This window comes from Myotis yumanensis, unplaced genomic scaffold, assembly GCF_028538775.1.
Source record: "Myotis yumanensis isolate MYYU_CA2020_CCGP unplaced genomic scaffold, mMyoYum1.0.hap1 SCAF_4, whole genome shotgun sequence".
Classification (NCBI taxonomy): Eukaryota; Metazoa; Chordata; class Mammalia; order Chiroptera; family Vespertilionidae; genus Myotis; species Myotis yumanensis.
In genome coordinates this window covers 102,489,331-102,505,246 of record NW_027223755.1, presented here as the reverse complement: position 1 = coordinate 102,505,246, position 15,916 = coordinate 102,489,331, and the positions used below count along the sequence as shown (strand labels likewise).

General features: G+C 62.7%; 1 protein-coding gene across 4 annotated transcripts; it reads left to right on the top strand.

The window, feature by feature from the left end:
- The first annotated feature begins 2,715 nt into the window (after positions 1-2,715).
- Positions 2,716-15,508, top strand: BAIAP3 (BAI1 associated protein 3). 4 transcript variants are annotated; one of them, XM_070413340.1, is made up of 34 exons: positions 2,716-2,778; positions 6,542-6,681; positions 6,878-6,965; positions 7,144-7,224; positions 7,562-7,669; positions 8,037-8,096; positions 8,218-8,284; positions 8,388-8,583; positions 8,876-8,920; positions 9,037-9,114; positions 9,200-9,302; positions 9,582-9,689; positions 9,776-9,871; positions 9,993-10,096; positions 10,295-10,415; positions 10,851-10,975; positions 11,053-11,143; positions 11,298-11,354; positions 11,450-11,547; positions 11,653-11,704; positions 11,795-11,925; positions 12,186-12,309; positions 12,388-12,528; positions 12,621-12,713; positions 12,825-13,016; positions 13,097-13,165; positions 13,257-13,336; positions 13,402-13,510; positions 13,905-13,976; positions 14,053-14,133; positions 14,210-14,330; positions 14,407-14,530; positions 14,611-14,816; positions 14,892-15,508. In XM_070413340.1, exons 2-34 carry the CDS (start codon positions 6,551-6,553, stop codon positions 14,993-14,995), a joined length of 3,456 nt encoding a protein of 1,151 aa, XP_070269441.1. In that variant the 5' UTR covers positions 2,716-2,778; positions 6,542-6,550; the 3' UTR covers positions 14,996-15,508. The 4 variants fall into 4 exon arrangements, with proteins under 4 accessions (XP_070269441.1, XP_070269443.1, XP_070269440.1 ...); XM_070413342.1 differs by lacking the exon at positions 2,716-2,778 and adding an exon at positions 3,502-3,562; XM_070413339.1 differs by lacking the exon at positions 2,716-2,778 and adding an exon at positions 3,737-3,805.
- The last annotated feature ends 408 nt before the right edge of the window (positions 15,509-15,916 follow it).

Sequence of the window (15,916 nt, the reverse complement as noted above, 5' to 3'; positions counted from 1 at the left end):
TCCCAGCTGTGCCAGTGCTGTGTCCTCACACCTGTCTGCTCACACAGGCCATACTGCTCCCTGACCTGCTGGCCCAAGGCCTTCCCACATCAAGCTCTGCCATGAGCAGACTCCAGTTTGAGACCGAAGACAAGTTGGCAGGTCGCAGGCCCAGCATTGATAGGCGGACAGGTCTGAGTCAGCTTCCGCTGGGAGGCCGAGGGGCACCTGTGCGGCAGGGGCCCAGGAGACGCAGGCTTCCAGCACAGTGACCCCATCTGCGGAGGCTGTGGGCCCCACGGGGCTGGAGCACCAGGGTCCCATCCTCCCTGCTGCCCCCAGGCCCCACACCTGGCTCCAGCAGTTTGGCCCAAAGGCTGTGGCATCTGTTAGGAGACCGTTTTCCCTGATCTAGAAGAAAATAAAACAGCAGAGTCACAGAGCACAGACCTGGGTTCCTCCCTCCTGAGCTCTGCCCTTCCAGGTGCCCACCCACCCCTTCCAGGATGCCCTCCTGCAGAAATGTCAGCTGGGTGCTCATGCTGTCCCTTCCATTCCTCCAAGGAGGAAGGACTCAGAGCCTCCAGAGCCAGGGACAAGGCATCTCAGCCCTCAGCTGTGCAAAGAACGGTGCAGTTCTGTGGAGGAGCGGCTGCCAGGTCCACCGTTTGCTCTCTCTCCTGATGCTGCCCTGGCCCCACCAAGTGGTGAGTGCGGGAGGTGTCCTTGCCAGGGTCACACCTCTGCTCCTGGGCCAGAAGCTGACAGGAAGGCCAGCGGACAGACAATGGATGGTGCTCTGCTGCCATGTCCCAGGCCTGGCACAGGCTCACCTGTGCAGGTACTGGCAACAGCAGGACCCCACTGAGCTGCTGGTGACTGTGCCCCAGGAAGCAGCCTCTCAGGCAGGGGGCCTTTGGGCCAAACCCCTTCCCACCTGGAGCCACCTCTGCTGGCAGAATCACTCACAATGGCCCAGGCGATGGAACAGATTCCCGCAGTCCTCAGGGTCCTGCCACGAGGGCAGGCAGGAACCCTGGCCCCACTCCCATGGCCGCCCCTTTTCCTGCCTCTGTCCTGGACTGGTGCAGAGGCTCGGAGGGCCTGGGAGGACCCTGACTGCCAGGAGGCCGGGCCTGCAATTCCAAGGGCTGCCCCCAGAGTGTGAGCTGGTGGGTTATTTAAGCCTGTAGGGGTGGGGTGGACTCACCCGTGTCCTCATCTCCTGTGCCAGCCTTTCCCTGCTCTGCATTGGCCTTCAGAGTGCTTATCCAGAGCCCAGAGCCGGGTGTTTTTCTCCTGGCCCTAGGAGGGAAAGCCAGTCCCCCCACCCCCACCCCCAACACACACACACACACACCTGCCAGGCGCTTTCCTGTCAGAGCCCAGCGGGTATGACCCCCACCTCCCCACCAGCTCCACAGAGCCCTGACCTCTAGGCAGAATGTTGTGCCCACACAGCTGCTGTGACGTGACCCCCTCCTGCCCCCCACCTCCTCTTACCACCTCCAAAGCAGGACAACTGTCTGTGCTGCTCAGGACCACTGTCAGGGGTCTGGGCCAGAGGAGCCAGGGTGACACTGACTCAGGTGGGCCTGACTCAGGCTCAGAACAGGCCGGGAGAATGAAGGGATCAGCTACAAATGGGACCATCGCTCCAGCCCCTGGCAGTGTGTGTGGAGGGAAGTCCTAGGGCTCATCCTTTCCTAGGGAAACAGGCTCAGGGCTAAGCTTGGGATCCAGCCTGTTGCTGTGTGGCCCTAGACAAGCCCTTTCCCCTCTCTGGGCTTCAGTTCACTTATCTACAGAGAATGGTGAAGTCTCCTGGGGCCTTCTGCCATCTGGCTAGTTAATTAGTTTCAGGGCTGGTGCCTCCGCTTTGGGCCGCCCCTGGGTCCCCCAGGGCATGGATGGGTGGTACAAACAGGGGCCTCCTCCCCTAGCAGCAGCCCCTCCTAACTTCCTGTTTACAGCTGCTACAGAGTCTCAGTTCTTTCTCCCAAGCCATTTTGATCACCATGGCAACCGGACTGGTGTTTGTTCCAACAGGTTGATAGAATCTGACATAAAATTGCAGGGGTGGGGGCACAAGTTCCAAGATCCTGGCTCAGGACCTGCCAGTCCCCCAGGGAAGGACAAGCTGCGCCCATAGGATTGCTGTACCCCGCAGAAGGAAGCCCAGTAGCAGCTGGTGGCATGACTCCAGGCCCGGCTCCTGCTTCCATGACTCATCTCTGTCCCAAGCAGCCCATGCATATCCTGAACAGCCTCTGCCTCATCTGCCTGGCTGTGCTGGGTCAGGATGGAAGTAGGGCCTCGGGACAGAGCTTATAGGAAACCTAACCTGCAATTCTGTCCCCGCACCCTGCAATGCAGTCTCTGATCCCCCTGCAGTGCCTCTCTCTCTCTCTCTCTCTCTCTCTCACGGTAGTTCTTTGTTTCTTCCTACAACGATGGGTGGGTATAGAGCAGCATGATGTGAGTCTGGATCTGGAAGCTGCGACAGGTGGTAGCCCCATCAGAGAGATGTCCACCCCACCCCTGTGTACGGGGAGAAGCACCCTGTAGGTGGGCAATTCGCTGAAAGATGCAGTGGTTAAGGTTGGTGCCTCCCTGCGTGGAGCTATGCTCTGGAGCCCTGTTACTCCAGCCTTTGGGTCTCCCTTCAGCTTGCCTGACCCCTGGCCTTGCCTCTGGGCCTGAGCTGTGGGTTCCAGGCTTGTGTTTCTGTCTTCCAGGGTGAAAACTCCAAATCTCTGTCTGATCCCCAAGGACAAGGTGCTCTGAGGATCCAGCAGGGTGAGCCAAAAGCAGGGCTGGGATCCGGGGACACTGCACACCGCAGGAACAGAACCTCTGCACAGCCCCCACAATCCTCCAGTGTAGCCCAGACACCCACCAGCACTGGAGCTTGTAGACCTGCACATGGCCTGCCCCAACCCAGACTTGGAATCAGTAGGTTTGGGGTGGGCCAGCAATCTGTGTTAACAAGCTCTCCAGGCGACCGCGGTCAAGTTCCAGAATGCTGTGTGGATATGGAGTGGGGAGCCCAGAAAGGGACCCTAAAAGTGGGCTGGGAAATGCGAGGGTGGGGTCCAGCTCAGGCCCTGGGGTTCCACAGGCTGTGTGACCAGGACTGTGGCTCAACCTGGGGTGTATGGGGCCTCATCGGGACCATGGGGACGATCACCTCAACAGGGAGTCATGGTCGTTACGGGCATCCTGGGTTGATGACTGCAGCACCCCTTGCCCCTGGTGTGGACTCGTCCCCTTAAGAGGAGGGAGCTGTTAGGCCCGAGATGGCGAAGTCCCCAGACCCAGGCCTGCTCCAGGTTGCCACCGGGGACAGCGCGGGGCTGGGAGGATGACTCTGGAGGTGGCTGCACAGCCCTTCCCCAAAAGTCTCTTGTTCGGTCTCAGTGACTCTGGCCTCGGGAGGGGCTCCTGACGCAGAGCTGAGCCTGCTTTCAGGTCGGCAACAGCCGATGGGTTGACTGACAGCTCTGCGCCCCGACCCCTGGGGGAGGGAGCTCCTTGGCCCCGGCCCAGGGAGAGCAGGGACCCTCGCCCGGCCTCGCTCACGGTAGGGCACGCGGGGGTGCACGGGAGGGGGAGGGGGTGTTCGGGGGTGGGCCCGCAGGGGCGGGGCGAGCAGGCCAGATCCCGCCCCCACCCCCACCCTCGGGCCTCAGCAGCGGTGGGTCAGCTGCGCTCAGTCGTAGGCGCGCCTGGCTGCGAGCGGTCGCTGTCCAGGGCGTCCCGGAGGGTCCGTGTGAGAAGGGGGCCCGCAGGGACCCCATCCCCACCGCAGGACCCCAAGCCCACGGTGAGTGTTGCGACCCCCATCTCGCGCCGTCGAAGCTTGGCCGGCACCCACCCGGATGGACCTGGGACGCCGACCCCTTCACCTCCTGCGTGGGTTCCTCCAGGCGGCACTGGGAGGCCCCCCCGGCGGAGGACGGCGGGAGGTCGCAAAGACTCGCCCCCGGCCCCGGGGAAACTGAGGCCCGTGCGAGCTTGGAGGAGCGGATCTCCGGCATTTCTACCCGCGCCCCGCTGTGCGCCCTCCCCTGGGAGCACAGGAGTGGGAGGGGGTCGGGGTCGGGGCGGCTGGTCAGTCTGCGTGGGGGGGGTGGGGGGGATGGGGACCCGGCTGAGGACCCTGAAGACGCTTTGCGGTGTTTCCCAGGCAACCGGCCGGCCGGGAAGGAAGACACCCCAGCGCACGGTCCCTCCCACTCTCCCACGATCCTCGATCCTCGTAGGACCCTGGCCTCCCCGAAATCCGAATCAGTGAAAGCCCCGCCCATCTCCTTCACCTACCCCAGGGTGCTAGGGGGGTTAAAAATATACATACTCATCTGATCATCTTCCCAACTTCCTGCACCACCCTCCCTCCATTGGGGGAAAGACCCCTACAAAACTGGTGGGGGCCCAGGCTCCCGTGGGCAGCACGGAGGGGTTGGGGAGGGGGGTCAGTGAGCGAAGTGCGGGGCGCGGGGCGGGGGGGGGGATGTTGCATGGAGAACATTGCGTGGAAACAGGTAAGGACGGTAAGATGGGACCTCGAAGGAATAATGAACTCACGGGGTAAAATCATTGTTCATGCGTTCATTCCAGAAGCATCTAGCCACCCTTGACAGCTGGTCTCATGGAGCTCTAAGAACACTTGCAGAGCTGGTTACAATTCATACTCCTGGGCCCCTCCCCAGGGACCAGGTTGGGCTGAGACCCCAGGGAGCAGCATTTGTAATGGGCATCGCCCTTGGGTTGTGCAGGCTTACACTGTTTGGGAAGTCACTGGGGCCTGGGAGAGATGGGAATCAGGAATCAATGAAAAAGAGGGGAAGGGGTAGTAGGGACCAGGCTGGAAAGAGAAGACCGAGAAGATGGCATGGAGAACTAGCATGTGAGGCCAGACATCCTGCCACTCCCTACCCCCACCCCCAAGTTGCCAGGGACCTGATTTCTGTGAGAAGGGCATCCAGCGCTCTGAAGGTGTTTATCCCTCTGAGGATGCCCAGCTGGCCACGGGGACACTGACGGAGGAGGCCGACCTGGCTTTTTGGTTCAGCTCAGCCGTCCCAGACTCACCTGCCTCAGAACCACCGAGAGGCTAGCGGGAGACAGCCTGGCCTGGAGCCTTGGGTTTGAATCCTGGCTCTGAGCAAGTCACCCCTGGCCAGGGCTGTGAAATGGGGCATCCACTTTGCAGAATTGTCATTTCCCATTCACCCCGGGCCTTGGAGACAGCCAGGGGACCAAGCAGACCTGGTCATTTGGTTTGGCCCAGTGCCAACATGGCTGGCCTCAGTTTGCTGGCTGGACCAATGGGAGCTGTGGTTCTGGTCCTGGTGCCTGGGCACTAGCAGGGATGTTCTGTGCTGCTGCCCAGGCCCTGAGGGTTGGAGGCAGGGACATCTTGGGAAGCAGTCCCACTGGGGTCCATCACACAGGTAGAGGGCTCTGTAGCTCTGCGCCAGGCTCACTCCTGCCCCATATGGGCTGAGGGGCCTTGGCAGCCAGTGAGTGCTTCCTGGGGGGCTGGCCGCAGGCCCACTGTTGAAGCTCTGGGTGAGGTGCCGGTTGGCTCCCAGGGCCGGGGCTGTTGGGTGCCACGAGATCATCCCCAGCCCAGGATCCCAGGGGAACCTGAGTCGTCTCTGAGCACTCGGAATGAGCCATCACTCCCAGACACCTGTGCCCAGACACCGCTGTGGCCCCCATCTCTGCATTGGGCTAAGGGAGGAGGGAGGTACGGTCAGATGAGGGGTAGGGTGGCCCACCTAGACCCTAGGACTCAGGATGTGCCAGGAGCTTAGTGCTTGGACACAGGACCCAGGGGGACCTGGCCTCTACTACCGGCTGCCTGCTGGCTCTGTGGCCTTGGGCAGCTTCCTCACCCTGGGGCCTCAGTTTCCTCATCCCGATGAGGGGAACAGAGCAGCACCCCTTTCCAGGGCTGAGCATTATGCAGTGAGATGCTGAGTGGAAAATACAGGTAGGGTGCTGCCCCCCCCCCCCCCCACCGCCTTGAACATTTGGTTCTCACAGACACGTCCATCCCTGCAGCTCAGGCCACTGGGCTCCTGCGTCACGTTTGCCTGTGAGATGTAGAGCCCCTGTAGCCCCTGTCACATGCAGACACAGCGGCTGGCGGTTGCCCTGGCAACAGCTCAAGCAGCCGCTGCTACTCTGGCTTTGGGGGCTGCAGAGGGAGCAGCCCCTTCCACTCAAGTGGAAATGACAGTGGCCCTCTGCCCACGCTGATGACTTAGAGAGACCAAGTGACTTGGCACAGTCCGGGGGGGGTGATCTCCCCAGCCTCTGCCTTCCCAAACCCCCCTGCCTCTGGTGGCCATGATAGTGCCAGCCCTCTTTGCCGAGGTGCCCTCTCCTCCTGCCTCAGGCTGTTCCCAGGATCATGGCTTCTGTTGGTTTTTGGTTAATTTAGTAATTGCTAAATCTGTTGTGCGAAGCTTCTTGGGGAGTGTATGGCAATGCTGCTGAACTAATGAAGGAACAGAGGACCGGAAGGCACAGCCGTGCTCTCTGCCCGCAGGCCCCCACCATGTCCACCTTGCTGGAGATCAAGAGCAGCGTGCTCAGGCAGGTGCAGGTCTGCCCATCTTTCCGCCGGAGGACTGAGGAGGAGCCAGGGAGCGCCAGTGCAGACCCACAGGAGCCCGCCACGGGGGCCTGGTGGGTGCCCCATGGCCCAAAGGGAGCCGGGGAGGGTCTGTGCCCAAGAACATGGGATGCCCTGTGGACGTCGCGCTGTGCCCCAAGGCCTGCCTTCAGTCATGTGGGCTGGGGGCTGGTCCTGAGCCGGCAGCGTGTGCTGAGCCCTGAGCTTTGGGGAGGGTCTGTTGATCCCACGCCTGGCCTTTCTCGGCAGGAAACCAGGGGATGGCGTGGAGTTCTTCACCCAGATGCGCCTCATCCTGAAGAAGGAGGAAGGCAGACGGAGCCTGCCATGCCCTGAGGTGAGGATGGGTCTCGAGCACTGCTGTGTAGCAGGGGGGGCATTGTGCCAGGCCTCCTCACCTGCCCGCTCCACATCTGGCCTCCATCCCTCCATTCCCTCCCTGGATCACCCCCCCACCCAATCAGCCACAGGACCCCCCCACCTTCGGAGACCCTCACCCCAGCACCCCCTCTTAGGTCCTATTGCGCAGCAGCTCGCCAGCCCCCACCGAGCCTGTGGACCCCAACCGTGGTCTGAGAGCCCTGACCCAGGAGGAGGTAAGAGGGATGGGGTTCTGGCCCTAGAGTGAGGCTGCGAGCACCTATTGTGTGCCAGGCTCAGAGTCTGGGACTCGGTGGACAGTAAAGGTGTCTGGGTGGTGGGCCAGGCCTCCCCATGCAAGTGAGTAAGGAGCAGAGGTCAGGGATGAGTAGGAGCCCCCAGCAGAGGGCTAGGCAGGTGCAAAGGCACTGAGGCAGGGCGTGGATCTCTGCCAGTGGGAGGAGCTGCTGAGGGTTCGGGGATGGACACATAGAGGGTGGGCCCAAGGGGCCTAAAGGGAGACAGGGGTGTGGTGGCAAGGGACTCAGGGTGTGCTCCCCACACCACCCACAGGTAGAGATGCTCTATGAGGAAGCCTTGTACACCGTCCTCTATCGAGCAGGAACCATGGGCCCCGACCAAGTGGACGACCAGGAGGCCCTACTGAGCTACCTTCAGCAGGTGAGCCCCATTGGCCCGGTCTGTCCTGCTCTGAAAAGGACTGTGACCACTGTCCACCACTGACATCACTGTCAGTCACCTGAACAACACACAAATGTGCACCATGTACACAACATACACGTATGTGTGTGTGCACAGAGACACACATACAGGCTGACCGGCACACCGGAAGGGTGGACACACACACGCACACACAGAAGGGTAGGAAGGACAGCAGACACATCTTTTCTCTCACCTGTGTGCTACCCCTACCCATGACATTTGCAGTCGGACGTCCCTGTCTGGGGCCATGCCTGAGGCCCCCACGGGGATGGCCGGCCTTGCTTTGGGGGTCATCTGGGCCCTCACACCTGCCTGCGCCCCACAGGTGTTTGGCACCAGCCCCGAGGAGCATGCAGAGGCCATTGAGAGAGTGAAGAAGGCCAAGGTGAGGTTGCCACCTGCCTGTGCAGAGCTGACCAGCCACATGCCCATGTTCAAGGACTTGGGTGGAGGGCACAGGGCAGGGCTGAACCCCTAGAGGCTCCCCATCACCTCTCTGCCCACAGGCCCCCACATATGCCCTGAAAGTGTCCGTCATGCGTGCCAAGAACCTGCTGGCCAAAGACCCCAATGGTGAGCGAGGACCGGCCCGGACGTGTTAGCTGCTCCCAGACCTGGTTACTGTGGAGAGGAGGGGCGCCTGGGGTCAGGGACTGAGGCACTTACTGTGTCCCAGGCTTCAGTGACCCATACTGCATGCTGGGCATCCTGTCGGCCTCGGGCACCCCGCGGGAACCAGGCCCGCACAAGGAGCAGCGCTTCAGCTTCCGGAAGGGTGCCAAGCGTGGCAGCCCGCAGCCAGCGAAGAGCATCCAGGTCACCGAGGTCAAGAGCAGCACCCTGAACCCTGTCTGGAAGGAGCATTTCGTCTTGTAAGCGCCCTCACCCAGCAGATGGTCAGGGAGGCATTGCCTGCAGTGCCAGCCCAGCCCTGGGGTACACGGGGGTGGCTGTGACCAGAGGGTGACCCCTGTAAGTAGCCTCAGTGCCTGCCTAGGAAACAAGGTGGCTTCATATGCCCACTTGCTAGAGGACCACTGTCATTTCCTGAGATCCGTGTCCTCAGGGCCACACAGCCTGTCATGGACGCTTCCCTGTGTGTCCTAAAATGGTCCCTGCCCAGCCCTGGGCAGCCCCTCACAGATGTCTCTATTTTCCTTGTAGTGAGATCGAGGATGTCAGCACGGACCAGCTGCACCTAGACATCTGGTATAGACCCTGTGCCCTGCAGGCAGGGGCTGTGGGTGCCTCTGGGCTGAGGGTAGTGGGAGGGGGCACTCGGGGCTGGGCTGGGCTCCAGACAAGCCGGGTGACCCCTTCCTCAGGGACCATGACGATGATGTGTCCCTGGTGGAGGCATGCAGGAAGCTAAATGAAGTTATCGGCCTGAAGGGCATGGGCAGGTACAGCAGGTGGGACCCTTGTGCCCTCCCAGTGCTGGTGGCTCCCCAGAGACCACACGTGTGATGCCCACCCTGCTGTGCTCAGGTATTTCAAACAGATTGTCAAGTCGGCCCGTGCCAACGGGAAGGCGGGGCCCACAGAGGACCACACTGATGACTTCCTGGGCTGCCTCAACATACCCATCTGGGTGAGTGGGTGCGGAGGCTTCACTCACTGAGGCACTGCCAGTGGCTGTGTCCCGTAATCCCCCCCCCAGTCCTCCATCCTTCTAGGGCCATGGGGGAAAGCCTCACTGAAGGGGGGGGGGGGGGCGCGCAGGGCCAGTCTCCTTGGGACTCTGTCCCAGCACCCCCGAGTGCTCACTCTGTGCTAGTCACCCCAGTCCCCTGGGAAGCGTGGAGGCCTGTGTTCTGCCCACAGCCCCACAGCATCTGAGAACTCGCCATTCTGAACCCCCCTCCTGCAGGAGGTGCCCGTGGCTGGCGAGGACCGATGGTTCAAGCTGGAACCACGCTCCAGCGCCTCCCGCGTGCAGGGAGACTGCCAGCTAGTGCTCAAGCTGATCACCACGCAGGTGGGGAGCTGTGGGGAACCGTGGGGACCCCGGCCCTGCACCCCAGCCCATGGCTCGGGCCCCTGATGAAGGGCCCTGTGTTTCAGAGGGATACGGGCATGAGCCAGCGCGGGCGGTCGGGCTTCCTGTCCTATCTGCTGCTGCTCAGCCGTCTGCTGCAGTTCGAGCACCGAGCCGAGGAGGTAGAGGCGCCCTCGGGTCCCCGCGGCAGCTGGGCACGGCCTGGGGAAGGCAAACGACGGGACCGCAAGCGGGAGGGGTTGAGGGTCTCCCACCTCCACCCACGCCCAGTCCCTCCCCCAGCCCAACTCCAGCAGCTGGCGGGGCGACCTCAGCGCACCGGCGGCCACTGTGCTCTGCCTGCACGGCGCTCAAAGCAACCTGTCTGCCCTGCAACTGGCGGTGCTGTGAGTGGGCGGGGCGCACGACGAGGGGCGGTGCGGTGGCATTGGCTGGGCGGGGCGGGCGAGGGGCGGTGCGGTGGCATTGGCTGGGCGGGGCATGAGGAGGCCGTTCCCGTGAGTGGGCGGGGCGCTCGGAGGTCTCTTAGACGTAGGGTCCTGCCCGACACCGCTGCCCTGGCTCTGGGCTGGGGGCCCCCATAGGCACTGGCAGGTCAGCAGCCGCCACCATCAGACCTGCACCCTGGACTACGGCTACCTGCTGGGGCTGCTGGAGGACATGCAGGCGCACTGGGAAGAGGCGGCCTCACTGCCCCAGGAGCAGGTGGGCTTGGCCGTGCGGCCTGAAAATGTTCTTGGTGGGCGTGCTGAGGGCCTGCTCGGGCTGGGGCCCGCAGTGAGGGCCAGTCCTCTCTTTGTCGGTTCATGTCCCGCGAGGGAGTTGATTTGGGGAAGAGCAGGTGGTGTGCAATACTGAGACGGGGGTGTGTTGGAGGGGGGTCATGGCTGTCAGCGGGAACAACAGAGGGAGTTCTGGGCGCTGCAGAGACAGAGCAGAGGGAACAGCGGGTGGTGCAAACGCGAGGCCGTCGGTGCCGCTAGGCCCCAGGGGAAGCTGTGGAGGCTGAGGTTGGAGAGGGCAGCAGCGAGAGGTCAGTGGGGCTGGAGGCTGCTCCTCGGGGCAAAGTTTTGCTGACTCGCTGGCCCCGTCCCGGGGGAGGACCCGAGGGATCAGTTCTAAAGGGCCCTGTGCCCCCAGGAGGAGAGCCTGGCCGACAGCTTCTCTGCCTTCTCCGAGTTCGCGCTGCGGCTGCTGCGCCAGCTGCGGGACTACTTCCCTGCCACCAACAGCACCGCCATACATCGCCTGGAGCTGCTGCTGAGGTGGGTGCGGCTGCTGGCACAGGAGGGGCAGGGGGCCAGGCGGGGCAGCCGCCCGTCAGCTGTGGCTCCTCCACCAGGTGCCTGGACAAGCTGCAGCTCTTCCAGCCTTCCTTTGAAGTCTGCCCCTTCGAGACGGAGCTAAACACCGACATCACTGCTGCCCTGAAAGTGCGTCTGGTAGCCTGGTCAGGGCTACCTGTCCCGCCACGGCCCTGCCCTGCACCTCTGGCTGCCAGTGCCCCACCCTCTGGCCCTGGCCCTGGCCCTGCTGTAACCCCGGCCCTCTGCCCTTCTTTCCCCTCCCCCTACTGCCGCCATGCAGAGAGGAAACCGGGAATGGTACGACAGGCTCCTGAACGCCAAGAGTCCTCGTGAGCAGGTACAGCTCAAAGAGGGTCTGGCCGTGGGGGCAGGGGAAGGGGAGTGTGGCAGGGGGCGCAGTGTGGACACAGTGGGAACCCTGCTTCCTTGCAGCCGGGACCGCAGCGACTTGCTGGGCTGGTGGAGCTGGTTGACGTCATCTATGAGGACCTGCAGTCCTGCTACAGCATCTACGCCAGCCTCTTCCACAGGTGGCCCCCGGGCTCTTCCTGCCGCCCCTGCGCCCAGCCCCTCAAGTGCTGCCACTGGGGCCAGGGGCCAGGGGAGAGCAGGGGTCTGAGATGTGTCCTTTGCAGCATCATCAAGATCGACTTCTTTACCCTCACCTTCCGGCAGCTGGAGCGTCTGGTGAGGCAGGGGGATGGGGAGAGCCTTTCTGGCCGGGAAGGGGCCTGGGTTTCCTTGCTGCTGGCAGCTTGACTCCACCTTTCCGGGCAGGTAGCTGAGGAGGTGTGGGTACTGACGGAGGACTTGAGCTCCAAAATGACCCTCGAGGTGGCGTCCCGGCTCTTCGAGCTCTACCTGTCCCTGGCAGACATCCAGCGCTTTTGGAGCAGCATCCTGGGCCGGTGGGTGTCCTGTCCCCCTCACCCTTCCCTTTTCCCCTGTCCTACTCCCTCCCTCCACTTCCCCCTCCGTGTACCTGTTTCCCTCCCCACCTGCCCCCTCCCGGTGTTCTCTAGTTTCCTCTAGGCGGGCTCTGGAGCCGGAGCCCAAGGGCCCTGTGCAGGAGGCTCTCCTGGGTGCTGCTTAGCCCAGGGCCCCTAGGCCATGCTGGCTCAGGGTGCCTGAGGTGGGCGTGCTTTTGACTGCTGGCCTCCTGCTGCAGGGACAGCCGCTCTCTGGCCCTGGTCGGCATCCACGCCCCATTCCTACCTGCCGTGAAGCTTTGGCTGCAGGTGCTGCGGGACCAGGCCAAATGGAGGCTGCAGGGAGCTGTTGATGTGGACACAGTGAGTGAGCACCTGGCTCGAGGGTACTGGGACCCATCCAGGGCCCCCCAAAACTCAGGCTGCCTTTTGCCCTTCCAGCTGGAGCCTATGGAGAACTCCAAGCACAGCAGCTCGGTGGCCACTGCAAGTCTCTGCTTCAGCCACATCCAGGAGCTGTGGACCTGCTTAGCATGGCCAGACCCTGTCCAGGCCCAGGGGCTGGGCACCCAGCTTAGCCAGGTGGGAACTACAGCCCAAGAATAGGTCGGGGTCCGCAGGGGTCCGCAGGGCCAGATGTGGCCCACAGCTCTCGAGCCCCTGTGTCCTCCCAGGACCTGTGTGAGGCTGCCCTCTTCTACACTGAGCTGCTGCGGAAGAAGGTGGACACTCAGCCCAGGGCCTCAGGCGAGGCAGTGAGTGAGCCGGTGAGTGGGCTGGCAGGCAGGTGGATGGGGGTAGGAGGTGGGTGGGGCCACCATATGACCACAGGAACACTAACCCCTCCAACACACACACAATCTGGCACATCTCTCCAGCTCTGCGTGGTCCTCAACAATGTGGAGCTCCTGCGCCGGGCTGCTGGCCAGGCACTCCGAGGCCTGGCATGGCCAGAGGGGGCCGCGGGGCTCACAGGAGGGCTCCCGCGCGCTCTGCTCAACTGCACACAGGCCCTGGACGAGGACCTGCAGCGGGAGGCCTGCACTGTGACGGCGCACCTGACCTCCAAGGTGGGCAAGGAAGGTGGGGTAGGGACCTGGCTCCCCCTCTACCCCCACTCCCCTCAGCGCTGAGCCCTGCTCTCCCTCAGATGGTGGGTGACATCAGGAAGTACGTGCAGCACATCAGCCTCTCACCTGACTCCATCCAGAACGATGAGGTGAGTGCTCGGCCGGCTGAGGGCTCAGCCTGGTGGGGAGTGTGTGTGGGGGGACCCGGGTGCAGTCTGGCCCTGAGGACCCTCTCCGCAGGCTGTGGCCCCACTCATGAAATACCTAGATGAGAAGCTGGCCCTGCTGAACGCCTTGCTGGAGAAGGAGAACCTGAACAGGTATGGACTGGGCCGGGTGGAGCAGGGCGGGCCAGGGTCCAGTCACAGATGCTGTGTCCCTGCAGGGTGCTGGAGGCCCTCTGGGAGCTGCTTTTGCAGGCCATTCTGCAGGCGCTGGGCACCAACCTTGACGTCTCTGCCGACTTCTACAGCCGCTTCCATTTCACCTTGGAGGTAGGACCTTGTGGAGGTGCCATCCTCTGCTGGGCTGCAGGGGAGATGGGGGTGGGGGGGCTGCTGCCCCGCCCTTGGCCCCGCTGCCCCAGGCAAGATGCATTAGCTTGCCAAGTCTGGACAGCTCTTCCTCGAAGCACCCACCAGGGCATTTCTCCCTGCCAGCCCACCTGGGTCATTTAGCACCTGCGCTACCTGTTAAGGCAGTGTCTGGCCTCAGGCACCAGCACTCCCCCAAGCTCCTGGGGGCTTTTGATATGCCCCCGGTGTGACAGGTGGCTCTGCCCTGGGCTCCCAGAACCCTGGTGCTATGCAAACTCAATGCTCCACCTGTTCTGGTCCACTGCCCCAGCACACGCCAGTCTGACATCTCTCCCTTCTTGCCCCGCCCTAGGCCCTGGTCACTTTCTTCCACGCAGATGGACAGGGTCTGCCCCTGGAGAACCTGAGGGACGGAAGCTACAAGGTGAGGCCTCACCTGGGCCACTGCCCTGCCTTCAGGGAGGAGTTGGCATCCACCTTCTTCCCTCCTCTCCCTGCAGAGGCTGGAGGAGGAGCTGCGCCTGCACAAGTGCTCCACCCGCGAGTGCATTGAGCAGTATTACCTGGACAAACTCAAGCAGGTACGTGGTCCAGGAGTGGGCACATGGCCTCACCCGAGCCCAAGCTGAGCTCACGGGCCCACCGGCCTTCTTGCAGAGGTCACTAGAGCATAACCGGTGTGGGCGCCTGAGTGTCCGTTGCTACTACGAGGCAGCTGAGCAGCGGCTGGTGGTGGAAGTACTGCACGCTGCTGACCTGCTCCCCCTGGATGCTAACGGTAAGGGGCAGAGGCATGGCTAGGTGGGGACAGGCCAGTGGGATGGTGGCAGTCTGCTCACAGCCCTGCCCCCCAGGTCTGAGTGACCCCTTTGTGATTGTGGAGCTGGGCCCGCCGCACTTTTTCCCGCTGGTGCACAGCCAGAGGACCCAGGTCAAGAGCCGGACACTGCACCCGGTGTATGATGAACTCTTCTACTTGTGAGTGTTGCCCCCACCTGCCCAACACCCGGCCAAGCAGGCAGCAGGGCGCTAGGTGACTGCCCTCTGCCTGCCTGCAGCTCCGTGCCAGCAGAGGTGTGCCGCCGCCGTGGTGCCTGTGTGCTCTTTACGGTCATGGATCACGACTGGCTGTCCACCAACGACTTTGCAGGGGAGGCAGCTCTCGGCTTGGGCAGCATTGGCGGCATCGTGCGGCCCCAGGTGGGGGGAAGCACGAGGACTGGGCAGCCCATCACCCTGCACCTGCGCCGGCCCAGAGCCCAGGGTAAGTGGGGAACCAGGGGGCAGAGGGTCTAAGGGCTGGCAGGGCCTGATGCTGCCCTGGCCCTCCTGCCTGCAGTGAGGTCTGCACTGAGGATGCTGGAGGGCCGCACCAACCGGGAGGCACAGGAGTTTGTCAAGAGACTCCGGGAGCTGGAGAAATTCATGGAGGCGGACCCATGAGACCCCTGCAGCTGCGAGCCCCAGAACCCCCCCAAGTCCCCACGGTGTCACCTCATCCTGTGACCAGCTTAGTGCAGCCAGGGCTGTGGTGCCCCCTCCCCTGCTATGTGGCATTTGTGCTATAGCTGGGTCCCCCAGCTCCTGTCTGCCCTGGTGTGTCCATGTGGTATGTGCTATGAACTCCCTGCACCCAGCAAGGACCCCCCTAACCCTGTATCTGGGTGGCCAACTTGGCGGGGCCGGGCCAGCAGCTACCCACTGGACAGGGAATACAGGAAGCCTGGCCACCAGGTGAGCTTCCCCAGCTGCCTCCTGGGGGTTCCATTGCCCCCAGGCACTCGATTCCCAGTGGGAGGGGGCTTTGCCCCCCAGGGGACTTTAGGTCATGTTTGGAGACATTTTATTTGTCACACCTGGAGGTTGAAGGGGATGCTTCTGGTACCAGTGGACAAAGTTCAGGGATGCTGATTAATATCTTCCAATAAACCAGACAGTACTCTCCCCAACTAAGAACGGTCCCTCCCCAATGTCACCAGTGTTGCAGCCGAGTTGTCTTAGAAGTTGGGGTTGGGGGGAGGGCGCTCACTAGGCTGAGAGGCAGGAAGGCCAGGGTTTGAGTCTGAACAACCCAAACCTTGGAGTGAAGCAGCTCCCAGGCACCAGGTGGAGGGAAAGTGACAGCCACAGTGTTCTCACCCTCTCTGGGCTCCAGAACCCTCCACACAGGAGGGGCATGTGGAGGTTTGCTAAGAATATCACAGGTCTCCAGTCCCCCACCCGGATCCTCATGCCAGGAGGGGGTGCCTTGAGTCACTCTATGAGGCTGGTGGGTCAGTGTAAGGGGCTCCACGCTGGCTTCTCCTATCACATACATGTTCGCACCCACACAAGACCTCCTCCATGGCCCGCCACCCCCACTGT

Bases quoted from the DNA above. Each gene is read 5' to 3' on its own strand.
- BAIAP3 (XM_070413338.1), top strand. From the start codon at position 6,494: ATGAAGGAACAGAGGACCGGAAGGCACAGCCGTGCTCTCTGCCCGCAG. The intron at 10,416-10,850 runs GTGGGCTTGGCC...CTGTGCCCCCAG, and splicing joins CCTCACTGCCCCAGGAGCAG to GAGGAGAGCCTGGCCGACAG. The intron at 12,529-12,620 runs GTGGGAACTACA...GTGTCCTCCCAG, and splicing joins TGGGCACCCAGCTTAGCCAG to GACCTGTGTGAGGCTGCCCT.